General features: G+C 34.1%; 1 protein-coding gene and 1 long non-coding RNA gene across 6 annotated transcripts in view; one reads left to right on the top strand and one right to left on the bottom strand.

Moving 5' to 3' along the window:
• The window catches only part of Thoc1 (THO complex subunit 1), a 48,082-nt gene that overhangs the window by 19,535 nt on the left and 13,977 nt on the right, over positions 1-14,570 (top strand). For all 5 annotated transcript variants that reach the window (XM_078030300.1, XM_040274642.2, XM_078030299.1 and 2 more), the window contains exon 12: positions 14,526-14,570. This exon is cut by the window's right edge and continues 56 nt beyond it. In XM_078030300.1, the coding sequence (XP_077886426.1) occupies positions 14,526-14,570 (45 nt within the window). The remainder of the gene's footprint in view (positions 1-14,525) is intronic.
• Positions 4,123-14,530, bottom strand: LOC144369849 (uncharacterized). The gene is made up of 2 exons (XR_013429662.1): positions 13,745-14,530; positions 4,123-6,608 (listed from the first exon to the last, which is right to left on the bottom strand). It is a non-coding gene; the product is annotated as an uncharacterized LOC144369849 (long non-coding RNA).

Here is a 14,570-nt window from a genome sequence, read left to right as displayed (position 1 = left end):
ATACTCTTGTTTTCTTTTTTTTTTTTCTCCTCCTAGCTGATAGTCATTTTTAAGTTCAATAGAACTATTTCTTATCTTGCTTTTAGTTAAAGCTGACAAATATTAGTTTAAAAGTCTCATTTCTGCCTTGGACACATAGGACTAATTTCAAAGCTGAAAGGGGTTCTCCATTAAGTCTGTTTTGTAGACTTATTTTAGAGTAAATGAAGCTTAATTGCTTTTAAGTGTATGCATTTTAAACCTTAAATTAAGATTTAATATGCATTTATGAAAATAATATTTTGTAATTAGTTTATCATTAGGTACAAATAAGGGGTTTTAATGTTTCCTATTAATCTATTTATACTTCTTAATGAGTAATTTTGTTCAAATACAATGCTAAGGGATTATGTAACTTTTTCTAGTCAAAATGCACATTGAGTTTATGTTTCAACTCACTCCCTTTGCTCCAAGCACATAGCAATGACAGGTAAAATATAAAAAGAGAATGCCAAAAAGACACAGTGGGGCTTCCAGAAACAAGATAAGTATCGTCATGGACCAGAAATGCCAAGTAATGAGTGAAACTGAAGCTTTAGTCTATTGGACTCTATCTAAAGCAGGTGGTGGCACCAGGAATTTGACTGCAAACAGAGACCAAATGTGCTCAGTGTGAGACCAGGAACCAGAGCGAGATTCACTGCTGGAAGCTGGGGGCTGGGGTAGAATTTTATCTACTTTTGAAAAGAAATTAAGAAAAAATATTAGTAATCTTTTACCAAGGCCTATGGTCTTACAGGAAGTTATGGGCCTAAGGATAACAAAGATACACTTTTGTGTTCATCTGCTTGGTTGGTCACTGGATATATGAAACCTCCTGAAATTCTGCTCCAAAAAGTCATCATTAAAACTGTTTCCAGACTTGGGCCTGGAGCCTTGGTAGAAGCAAATGCAAAATCACTAGACAGGAGAGGTTGTACATAGGAAAAAGAAGCTAACAGAAGAAAAACTGCTCATTCAAAACTCGATGATTATTTAGAATTTCAAAAATCTATAAAGAATCCAGTTGAAAGATCACCAGCAAAATCACCTGTTGGAATATGCATATATTTATTCCAGATGAAATATACAACCTGACCAAGACTTATTGGATACTCAGAGATAACTGATTTTCTTGTTCATTGAAAAAGAATAACAAATTGGGAAACAGAAACAGGCAGATGCAGTGAGACTATTGAAGATGACACCGAATTGGGAATCTTGGAAATGAAAACTATAATCAAAGTACAACACAAAATTATAGACTGGACATAGATGAAAAGAGAACTAGTGCATTGAAGATAGTGATGTTCTTATCCAGAATATAGCACAGTGTAACAGATTTTGTTTTTTAAGGAAAAGAGCAGTTAAACCTTGGAACAGAGTGAGAAATACCAACATTTGTCTAATAAGATTTCCAAAGAACAAAATGGAAGGAGTGGCATAGAAATTATTGAAAAGAATGGAAAGAAGTCCAAGTCCCCAGATTAAAAATGTGCTACAATTAATCCAGCAGAAGAAAGAAAGATAAATCTATACTTCTGTATACTATGTTGTAACTGTAAGGAAATTAAAAAAAAAAAAAAACTGCCACTGAAAGAAAGAAAGATACACTGTGAAGGAACAGTTATTTGACTGTAGCAGGTTTCTAATTTTTATCAGCCACCAACACTAGAAGACAGTGGAGAAATAAGTGCTAAGGAAAAAAAAATAGCTGTGATTTTAGAATTTCATACCCAGCTAAATACCCTCCAGACTGGATGAGAAAAAGACATTTTTATTCAAAGACTGGGAAAACTTACCACTCAGCAATCCTCATTTTCAAAATACTACTAAAAGATGCCCTTCAGGAAGAAGAAAATTGAACCCATAAGAAAGAAGTGGGATACAGAAAACAATGGTGAGCACAAAAATTGAAAAATGTGACAGTAAATTTACTATTGACTATAAAAACAAAAGTCATAACAATTGATTTTTAAAATTAATGTGGAACTTAATGACAATAGTAATAAGAGAAGGGAAAGCAGAAATACGTAGTGATTAAACTCACTGAAATTCATGTAATCTTCAGGAGGAGGAAAGGAATACTGAATAACTTAGGCTTTGAACATTTGTTAAGAGGGTAACTACCAAAAGAAAAACAACCTGTCACTCTAAAACAGCACAGAAATTAAAAAGAGGGCACTGAGGAATATAGATTTATCTTATAAGCCTAATAGATGGTAGTAAGGGAGGACAAAAGGAGCAGAAACTAGGGTAGAAATAAGTCTAACTGTATCAATAATAAGAAATTTATACCGATTTATTTACCTAATAGGACAGATGATAAGATTGAATTTTAAACTCCAGCTCTGAAAAAAATAAAATTTTGCAAGTCAAAAATGTACACACAGCTAGGTGTGGTGATGCATGCCTAGTGGCTCAGGAGGCTGAGGAAGGAAAATCAAAGGTTTGAAGCCAGCCTCAGCAATTTAGTGAGGCCCTAAGCAACTTAGTGAGACTTTTGTCTCAAAATAAAAAATATAAAAATGGTGTGGGGGTGTGGCTCAGTGGTTAAACGCCCTTGGGTTCAATCCCTGGTACACACACACAAACACACAGCTCTATTTATTAATTTAATGAAACAAATCTATAAATTAAGTTAAATTAAGAACTCAAAACTTATTTTACCCTTAGTAGAAGAGGAAAAGAAAACCCCCAAAACTCTTCTCCTTGTTTAATAAAGAACTTTCTCAAAGAAACTTACCTTTCAGAAAGCTGAAGTATTGGACTGGGGATACAGTTCAGTGGTAGAGTGCTTGCCTAGAGTGTGTGAGATTCTGGGTTCAATCCTCATCATTGGTAGAAAAGGGGGTAGGGTGCTGAGGGGGTAGGGTACCTGTAGCATTAAATAATATTATCAGTGCAAAAAAGTTATAAAACAGCCAAGAATTATGTACTATGAAGAGTTACAAGTTACATTTCTTAGGACATACCAGCCAATTCAAAACTCTGTATGTCAAAAGATTTTTGTTGTAGTTACAGATAACATTTCTAAGAACATTTTAATGGTAGAAAACAGCAGGGTTGGTAGAGTGCTTGCCTCGAATGTACAAGGCCCTGGGATAAATCCCCAACACCACAAAAAAAGAAAAAAACAGCAGGGTTAAATATTTCCAGAGACATCTCCATGTCGGGTTGCTGCTTTTGTGTCATTCTCATTCACTTTATGAGACCTAACTTTTCTAATAGTTGTACTTTTCTGAAGCTTTGTAAGGCAGGCTGTCACCAGCAATTAGGAAAGCATGACCTTTCAGGGATAAGCACTGGAATTCCATTAGTTAATACCATGAGGTGGGTAAAATGCAACTTTGAAAAACTTTAAACTTAAAATATGAAGGGGGAAAAAAAGCACAGAGAATTGTACTAAAGAGACTATGAGGCATGTGTTTGGTTGTAGTTTGGCATTGCACGATTAGATCTTTCATTGCTTTAATAGAGCTTATGACCCCATCCAGGGGGATGTTATTACTCAGCATTGTATTTTGTTGTATGGATACTGTCAAACTCTTCATGAGAGAGTTAGGAAATGATGCATGACACAGATGACACCTTTTTGGTTGGAAATGGGCCACTCATCTGCATCAATGGTAGAGCTTCTCAGAGCTTTGATGAAAATGATTTGACTTGATTTTCTCTAACACAGTGTTATCTTATCTAGCACATCACTGTTCTATGGATGGCCACTGGGAAGTAGCAGAAACCTTATTGACATTCTCTTAGTGTGTCTTGAGGAGAAAAACCGAGTCTGTTGTTTATTATAGATTTCATAAGATTGTCATATGAGCTATGTAGGCAATCCATCCAACCACTTTAGTTGAATTAGTCTAAATTCTAGGGTTGGTTTATTTTTCATTCTAATTAAATTTTATTCTAATTAACTCTAATTATTTTTCATTCTAATTAAATGTTTGACTATCTTTGCTGAATCCAAATGAAGGACTTTACAAACGTTATCCTTTGAAGTCTCCTAAAAATCTTTTGCTGACAATTGTGTCAGTTTTGGCATCTGGGTGTATTTCCACCCACCCTGAAATGGTAAATACAGTTACTGCAACCTCTCCATATGGTTGACAGTTTTTTATTTAAATAAAATTGACCTGAAATGGTCATTGAGGCAAAATGCAAAAGCAGTCCTCTGTGGACCTGACAGAGCAGCTTCTTAAATATCATTAAACATATTGAGTTTAGAGCATAATTATCATTCTTAATTATTTTAGAATCTCTCATACAAGCAAGATATAAGAGTAAATTAGCAACAGCCATCTAGGAAAGACTGAAGACTTCTTAAGGTACAAAAGATCCCCTGCCAATGTAAGCTCTGAATTTGGAGCCTAATTTGGGAGAAAGATAAGAAAGAAAGCTGAAAAGCCTTGGCAGAAGAGACTGGTTGTTTGATAAGATAAAAGCAAAGAGAATAAAAACTAGTCCAAACTTGACATATATGTTATTAGTTACAGTAGCCATGGAGTTAAAAATTTTAACTCCTCTAGAAATGAGAACTCTCATCATTTTTTCAACCATTACATAGTCATGATTTACACAAAAGGAGAATGAAGTTGATATATTTATAAATGTTAAAAGATCTCTGACAAACTACGCATGGGTGGCACATGCCTGTAGTTGCCTCGGTTCAGGAGGCTTAAGCAGGAGGATTGCAAATTCAAGGCCAGCCTTAGCAACTTAGTAAAACCCTGTTGATTGATAAATAAATAAATAGATAGATAGATAGATAGATAGGCAGGCCTGGGGGTGTAGCTCAGTGGTAAAGTCCCCATGGGTTTAGTCCTCAGTACTGAAGAGAAAGACCTTTGACAAGAAAATGTTCTCTGAGTAGTATGATAATTGCTAAAGCTGAGTTTTGGACAGAGTATAGTAAGGGCAAAAAAACGTTATTTGACCCTTGAGAAGAGACAAAAAGAAAATTTGTTTTCTATTATACATAAGTGTTTATTAACTTTAAATATGCTTTGATGTCTGTTTTAATAGATTAAACAGTGTTTAATAGCAATGTTATTTAAAGCTGTTCTATTTTTAAAGGAATTCTATCAAGCATGTATAATATGGATACATTATCAGATTTCCTCACTTTAATTTGAATTTTATGAAGAATAATTGTATATAAACATAATGGCCAAAGATACTTAGATGAAAAGCTTATATTAATAATGGTTAAGTGCTTTTTTGTTTTTCTATATCTAAATTTTATATATATATCTATATAAAATTTATATATTTTATGTATATCTATAAAATTTATCTAATTTTTCTATATCTATATTTTGATTACTTTAAGATGGCAGATTTTTATTTATTTTGGGGGGTGTGGGTACTGGAGATTGAACCTAGGGATGTTTTACCACTGAGGTACATCCCCAATCTTTTTTATTTTGAGATTGGATCTCACTAAATTGCTGAGGCTGACCTCAAACTTAATATCCTCCTGCCTCAGCCTTCCAAATAGCTGAGATTATAGGCATGTAAATTTTCATTTATTTTACTAAGGAATATTATAGTCCTCTAAGTCTCCTTAAAAATATTAGTACACCAGGGCCGGGGTTGTGGCTCAGGGGTAGAGCGCTTGCCTAGCATGTGTGAGGCACTGGGTTCAATCCCCAGCACCACATAAAAATAAATAAAAACAAAATAAAGATTTGTGTTGTATTGTTCTAAAAACAATTTTTTAAATATTAGTACAGAAGGTTTCTTAAAACCTTTTAATTTGTGACTTTGTTACCTTTTATTAAAGAAAAAGATGGAGACATGATGGTTTCTTCCCTTAATGGACTTTTTTTTCTCTTCATCAGAGACAAGAGTTGAATAAGATATAAGGAATGTACCTATTACCAATTGAAAATCATTTTATAGTTTAGTCCTATAAAACCTAATTTAGTATTTAATTCATTTTTGAAAGTTAAAAGTTTAAGTCATTCTCTGTTTTGGAGGGTTTTTTTGTTTGTTTGTTTTTTGGTACTGGGATTGACCCCAGAGAGGCTTAGTGACTGAGCTACATCCCCAGCCCTTTTTATTTTTTACTTTGAGACAGGGCCTTGCCAAGTTGGTGAGGCAGGTCTCAAACTTGCAGTTCTCCTATGTCAGCCTCCCAAATCACTGCAATTACAGATATGCACCACTGTGCCCCAACATAGTTCTCTTTTGTAAACATAATGACTGTCCAGCCTGCATTTTCTTCTGATCTGAAGAGGTAATGGGCACGTTCAAAGCATTTGGAGTTTGTGGTTGATTTCTTGTCTGAGGAGATTTTTTTAACACCTCTATCCAGGATTACAGAAATACTTAGTGATGCTTTTAAACAATTTGAAAAGGAAATCCAGCACATTTGAGTTTTATACTTTTCTAAAAATTTCTCAAACATCACACAGATTGTCATTTATATAGATGCTCCGAGCTTCTCATTCACCAGATTGCCATCGGTATATTTATCTTCCAGAAGGTAGTTTCCTTTTTAATGTGTTTTACATCTTAGAAGCTTATCTATTCCTAGTTCATTTGCAGTGCATAGCTGAGCTCTGTAATTCCACTGGTTTGCGCTAAAAAGGAAGAGAAACATACTTAGTACCTTAAAATTTATGTGGAAAAGAAAATACAAGAGAAATTCAATAAATGCGATATAAAGCATGTGATAATTTGCACCCACAAGAAATATATACCTAAGAAGTTATTAAAAAATTGAAATAGAAGGTGGGAAAGAGCCATGCCAAGCTAATTAATACTATTTAAAAAGAGAGCTACCTAAATACCAAAGAAGAATGTATAGCAAAAAGCATAAATAGAATTAAAAAGCTACATAATAAAAAAATGCATGACCAAGAAGATATACTGAATTTATATATACTTTAAAAATATATCCTGAAAGCATATTAAGCAAAAAGCTGTAAAGTTATGAGACACTGACATTCACAGTTTTAGTAGGATGTCTTAAGGGCTTCCATCACAAACTAATGAATCAGGGATACTAAAGATTAGTTTGGTATATCAAAGATTTACACAATAAAAGTAATAAGTGTGATATAGTATATGTGGAAAACTATACAAAAGCAATTAGAATTAACACTTTCTTTTTGTATATATGGAATTTTCACAAAATTTGACTATGGACTAGGTTATAAAGGAAGTTTCAGCAAATTTTAAAGATTACAAAGCACATGAGACACCTTCTTTGGCCACAGTGTAACTTAAATTAGAACTTAAAATTAAGGCTATTAAAAAATAGTTTAAAAGAGACAAATATGGAAACAAAACTATACCCTAGGAATTAACTCATTATAAACTCTGAATCTATTATAAATGTTTACCAAAATTATAAGTACAGGAAAGTATTATACATCAGATATGAGGGTTACAAATAAAGTGAAATATAAAGGGGAAATTATTTCATGAAGGAGTGACAAATCAGGTATTCTAATCAAGACACTAGATGGTTAAGTGCATGCAACAGCCACCAAATGAGGGGATTCTATCCAGCAAGATCCTGTTCCAAGAATAGCCTATGAAATCTGATAAGTTACTTTAAAAAATGACTCCTTGTTTTTTAAATGTTTCCACATTTTTGCTTGTGGAAAGACTGTTTTCATTCGTATGTTATATTTGAATAAAGAATTTAAATGGAATTATGTATAAATTATATAAAATGATTACCTTTGGTATTGACAGGTTTAAACTTGACTCCTTAAGGAACAGCCATAATCTTCCAAATGATTGTATTAGTTACTGACTGTCCTTAGTCCATTTATTTACTTATTTTTATGTGGTGCCTAGGATCGAACCCAGGGCCTCACACATGCTGGGCAAGCACTCTATCGCTAAGCCACAATCCCAGCCCCCTTGCTTTAATTCTTAAGCATAAGTGAACATGATATAAAAATATATACTGAATTACTTGTGAAGAATGCCTTTAAAGCTATTTTAAATGTGTTTTTATTTGTAAGACATTACTTATTAAGAAATTGGTTATATTATGCTTACGGTTTTAATCTGGTGGTAAAGGTATTCTTAAGAATTTGTAAGTACTTCAGATTTTCAAAACTGAATGAGAGAGAAAAAGTGTATGACGATCCTGCCGTTTCTTTAGTGCAATACTGTAAAACTCTGAAATTTAAAAGAAACTAAGAGAAAGGACAGAATAAACCTCAAGAAAATAAAACAATATCATAATAAGAGCATAAATTAATGATAGAACAAAGAAACTATAAAATGTATCACCAAACTCTATAGAAAACTTGAACAAGTGAATAATCATTAAAGAATAATAGTAAAAATGGCTTTTTTTTTTTTGATACCTAGGATTGAACCCAGGGGCACTTAACCACTGAGCCACACCCCCACTCCCCCCACCCTTTTTTTTTTTTTTTTTTTTTTGTATTTTATATAGAGAGTTGCTTAGGGCATTGCTAAGTTGCCAAGGCTGGCTTTGAACTCACGATCCTCCTGCCTCAGCCTCCTGAGCCACTGGGATTATAGGCGTATACCACTGTGCCCAGCTAAAATGGCACCTTTTAAATGATACCAGGCCCAGAAGTTTTTAGGCACATATTATCAGCACTTCAAAGAATAAGTAACTCTTATTATATCTTAAAATTTTCAGAAATTTGAAAAACAAGAGAAATGACCTAGTTTATTTTATGATTTTAACTTTTAAAACCCCAATAAGGACCAAATAAGAAAAAAGTGTACATGTCAACCCATTTATAGAGTGAAGAAAGGAAGTTTTTTAAAACTCAACAAATCAAGTGAAGTAGTTAGGTTTTTGTGTTTTGTTCAAATGGGACTACAGAGATTTATCCTAAGACTATGAAGTTTGGGTTCAGTATTAGAAAGATCACTGTGATACCAAATTAACAAAAAATTAAAGATTTTAAAGGGCTATATGATAATCTCAGTTAAAAGCCAAGGAAATTGAATAAAATCTAACATTCATGACACAACTAAGAAGTGGAAGGGAATTTTCTTGAAGTTGATAATGAGATTGATTAAAAACCTTATGGCAAACATCATACATAATAATGAACACTTTTTAAATGTTTCCACTAAATTCAAGAACAAGAGATGGAGACTTACTAATCATATTTCTGTTCAGCACTTTATACTGGAGGACCTAGCCATTTTAGTAAGAAAAATCAAGAAAGAAATAAAAGTTGTAAGGATTGGACTTAAACATGTAAGGATTTGAAAGGAAAAAAACCAAACTGTCCCTATTTGAAGACAATGTAATTGTCTACAGAGAAAATTCAAGAGAACCAACAAACTGTAATGACTAACAAGACTTGGGCAAGGTTACAAGAGAAAAATCAGTACTATTCCTATAAAACAAGTAATCACTTACAAAAATGTTATTCAGAAGAGCAGTGAAAGCCAATACCTAAAAGTAATCTTCATAGAGAAATCAGAAAGATGGAAGGATATGACTACATTTGTATATAGAAATGCTGCTTTTCCCCGATTTATCCATAAACTCAATGTATTTTGGATCACTACCCAAAGGGATTTCCCCAGGGAATTCAGGAAGTTGATCTTAAAAGTTTTCATGGAGAAGCAAAGAGCCAAGAGTTAAGAAAAAGTTTAATAAGGTGGGAACACATGCCCTGTCATTTTAAGGCCCATAAAGCAATAGTTAATTAAGACAATAAGGTAATTATTCAGAGCTATAAATAAGAAAAAATAAAACTGGAACAGTAGAAAGCCCAAAGTATAGAAAAACTTGATACACAAAAGAGATAACATTATAAATGAATGAAGAAAGGATGAATAATGTTGCTTGACAACTCATATTCTTCAAGAAAAATTCAGTCCATAACTTAATATATACACGAAGACTAATTCCAGGTTACTTGATGTCTGAATGACAAATATTATTAGGAAATATGAAACGTGCAAGTTTAGAGTAGGGAAATACTTCTTGAGCTACAAAAAGCACAGATCATAGGGAGAAGATCAATTTAATATTCAAGAGTATAAAATACCATACAGAGTGCAGATAGCCAGACAAGGGGGAGAGATTTGCCACCTAAATAACTGAAAAAGATTAATATTCATAATAGCCCATTGATAAACAGAATACAACCAAATGGAAAACTGGAAAGATATGAATAAGCAATTTACAGGTATAAAAATTATTTGAATAACTAATAAGCTTATGAGAGATGCTAAACTTCTGTAATGGAAATAAATAATTAGATAATCATTTCAAACTTACCAAATTGGCAACCATTAAAAACAGCCTAATAATCAGTGCTATTGGCAAAGTTATAGGAAACTGAGATCTTTCATCTGCTGTTGAAGTGTAAATTGAGTCAAACATTTGCATAGCAACTTCATAATAATGAAGTTAAACTTTTGTTCCTAGTTAACAACCACTTGAGAATCAAACACATACACAAAGAAATACATAAAACTCACTACCATTGTAGGTAAATGATGTGTTTGTAACTGAAAACTTTGGAACAACCTAAATGTTCATAGCAGGAGACTAGGTAATAAATTTATACATTTCAGTGCTATAAAGTACTGAAAATGGGTGAACTAGAACAGTAATTGGCAAATCTGACTTATTTGTAAATAAGTCTTTTTGAAACATGATTTTGCTCATCATTTACATATTGTGCCTGCTTTTGCACTGTGAGCAGAGGTGAATAGTTGTGACAGAAACCATACAGTCCACAAAACTTAAACCATTTACTAATTGATCTTTAATGGAAAAAAACTTGCTAATCCCTGAACTAGAGCTGTATGTATTAATGTGATTAAATTTCAAACCTAATATTGTGGAAACAGCAAATTGTAGTATCACAGATGTAGTATAGAGTTTGAAAACATGCAAAATACACTTATATATTTTTATAGATGCTAACATCTGTATACCTAATATAAAATATGCATAAGAATCCTAACCACCAAATACATGATGTAGTGGTTACCATAGTAGAGAAAGGGAGGGAAATATTAAGCAGAGAGATTATAGAGTGTCGATGGTTTCTGTAATCTCTTTCTTAAACGAATGAGCAACAAGTAAAATGTTAAGTTTTGATATCTAACTGGGTAATGGTATATGAGTGTTGAATTACTTAACTATATCTTTTATTGAGCATTTGAAATATTTGAAATCTTTTCAACATTTTATAATTTAAAAAAATTAAGTGATTTCAGATGATACATTAATGGTAGCAGATTTTAATATGAAATGCTCTAAATATTTTTCTGGCATAGATTTTTAAAGTATTTTGTGTTAGATTGATAGAAATGGGAGATTTCATACTTGGCTTTAATTTGACCAGGAGTATTGTTTACATGTAAAATTGACAAACTGTAAGAATGACCAAAACTAACAGCATAGGCCTTTTTAGGCTTAGAATAATATCAGGAAGGCTGAGGCCTGACCTAAGACATGCAAGACCTCTGATTTAGTGTCTTTTCTGATCCGTCATTTTTAATCTCCATCAAGAAAAAGTATCTTCCAAAATGAAATATAAATGTGGTAGAGGGGACTTCAAGACAAAGATAGACAGTAAACAGTGCCTAGCCACTTTGGTTCATCTCCTCAAGCCAAGGAGTTCACATCTTCCCTCCAGACTACTGAACTGCTTAGGTTCTTCAATTGGGCCAGTGTTGCCCTTGGCTTGGCATCTGTTTTCTCCTTCCTCTTGTTTCTTTCTTCCCACATACACTCCAGCTTTAGGTTTGCTGCTACTGTTGTAGTTTAGATGCTGTCTCCTCCAGGAAGCCTTCCTAGTGATGCCTATCATTGAATGAACCCTGTAGGAGAACAGGCATTGTGAGCAGAATTGATGTGTTTTATTTTGTTCATGAAATTTGATCAATTGAACATTCAAGTGGAAATTTGATCAACTGAACATTCAAGTAGAGGTGTAGCTTATTAAGTATACTAATCTGGAAGGGGATCTAGGTTGAGATATAGATTTTATAATTCGAAGTGTTAATTAAAGCTGTAGAGTACATGAGATCAATGAGAGAGGAGAGTGTAGATCAGAAAGAGAAGAAAGAAAGCATTAAACCAATGAAGAAAACCGGCATTTAATGGAGAAGGAAAGGAAGAGAGTCTCAAGAGAAGACAACTATGAACAGTAGCCAGTGAGAGCAGAGGAAAAAAATAGAAAATCATGAACTCAGTAGAAGCCAAGCATACCCAGTAGGATGAGGACTGTAAGTGAAATAAGTCATTGGTGATCTTGACAGAAACACTTTCAGGGAATGGGGAGCAGGTTGGAAATAGTGTAGCTGTTTTTTCTGTTTTGTTTTTCAAGAAGGTTTTCTGTTAAAAGGAGGGCACAGTGAAAATGTGGGTATCCTGGAAGCTATTTAATGAAAAGGAGTCCTTCGAACGGAAGGGCAGGAAATACATCAAGCAGGGTAGTTTACAATGATGGAACTCAGTTCTTACCATTGGAATGAAGGGATTGCCTTAGCCATGAAGATGTGACAGAAAGAAATGAGGGAACAAAGGTGTGGTTATAGTAGATATGTAGTTTTGGGGCCAAGAAATTAAATAACTTTCAATTTAATGAATTTTTCTACTCATTGAAAGCAGAAGTTGTTATCTACTAAAAGATGAAGGGTAGTAAGTGTTTTTGGTAACTAGAAAGATTTAAAATAGTTGCCGAGAAGCCTTATAGAATAAAGACAGACTCTGAGGAGAGACAAGACGTTGAAGTTGGAGACAACAGAGCAGCAGCACTTTCTGCAGAGTGACATGATATGGTATCTTCTCTCAGGCTTCTTCCCTTAGGGTTAGTATAGAGAAGGTGACCTACAGTTGGTTTATCCAAGTTTGTTGTGTGCTCAGCAGATGTCACTGAAGAACTGTGGGATAGGAATGTTGAGGAAGTTGGCAGGAAATGATGAAGAAAGAAATCATGAAGTTTTGGCACACTAACATCTCACAGCCAGATCTGGCCACTGATTGTTTGTCTTTCTTTTTGTATGTTTTATATGTTTATATATATAATATGCTTCTTGGCCCAGAAAGCATAAAAATAGTTACTATTTAGCCCTTTAGGAATAATTATCTACACTAAAATTACATTATAATAAAAATTGGATGAGGAACTGGGGTTGTAGCTCAGTGGTAGAGTACTTGCCTAGCATATGTAAGGCACTGGGTTCGATTCTCAGCACCACATAAAAATAAATAAAGGTATCTTAAAAAAATAGGATGGGACTTACAGATAGGGAATAGCTCAATGGACTTAGGTCTCAATAAGATATATTGTGAGCTACTGAGTGAAAAAGATGGGAAGGACAGGAAGTTGTAATGAGACAGGAATGTGAGATCAAGATTTTAGAGCTGGGGCAGCTGTGAGTGATGACCAGGTCTAACTTGTGGCCTGTCAGTGGGGTTGAGGGTTGAGGTCCAGGAACTAAGAACCAGTCTTGAAGAGAATAAAGTCACCCAGGATTCGAAAGAAAGGAAAGCTGATGGCACACCATTCACATTTGCCTGTTTGGGATGGAAGAGTCAATATGATAAACAACAAACAAATTCAGTTCCTAAAGTGAGGGAAAGCTGATTAGAAGGCTGATCTTACACACACACACACACACACACACACACACACACACACACACACACTCACGTTGTTGTTGTTGTTGAAGACATGGGCTAGTAAGTAAAAGGCTAGTACATGATGGGCTGCATTAACAGATAGAAACATACCATGTGAAGCTTAACCAGTGAATGGGAGACAGTGAACTGGAAAACAGTCACTCAGGCTTTCAGCTGTCTTCTGGTTATTCATTGTTACTGTGGGTCAGAAAGGCAGAATTGACGTGATTTTCTAGTCTTCAGCTTCCTTCAGTGCTGTAAGGACATAATCAGAATAACTTTTCTTCTCCACTGGAGGTAATTTTTGCAGTAGAACCAGCTAGATGGCAGGGTTGTTGAAGAAGAGTTTCCTCATTAATGACCTTTAAGTCCTTTCTGGTCTGCATTCTGTGAAAATCCAAGTATGAAGCAATTTTGTCTAAAATCTAAAAAAGCCCATTTAATCCACAGATGATTTTCACCTCTAATTCCTTCCTGCTTATGACTGAGTACCGCCTCTGGTTTAGGTACTTTGTAGGGCTACAAAAATGAGTGGTGCCCTTGATATTATGCTGTTTACCCATACAGGCCTCCCCTTTAGCCATTATTTCTTATATGTGCAGCCACTCTTTTACTTTATATTTCTGCCATATTTTATCCTGATGTCAGGGTCACCAATAGAATATTGTTATTCACCAGCATGAGTCTCTCATAGCATAAAATGATCAAGAAATCTAAATGAAACTTTGTTATGTCTTGGGCTTATGCAGTAACACCTCATACAAACTGAGTTCACAAGAAATATTTTTAATTGAATTGGAATCTTCCATTTCTATAGTCACAAAGCCTATACTTTTGGGAAAAACTTGATTTTAATGTGTTGTTTTGTGTGTGTGCTTGTTTTTTTGAGTAGTTGATGGATTTACAGCTGAGTGACAGTAACTTTCGACGACATATC

Source organism: Ictidomys tridecemlineatus, chromosome 13 (genome assembly GCF_052094955.1).
Source record: "Ictidomys tridecemlineatus isolate mIctTri1 chromosome 13, mIctTri1.hap1, whole genome shotgun sequence".
Taxonomy (NCBI): Eukaryota; Metazoa; Chordata; class Mammalia; order Rodentia; family Sciuridae; genus Ictidomys; species Ictidomys tridecemlineatus.
This window is presented reverse-complemented; position numbering and strand designations above follow the sequence as displayed.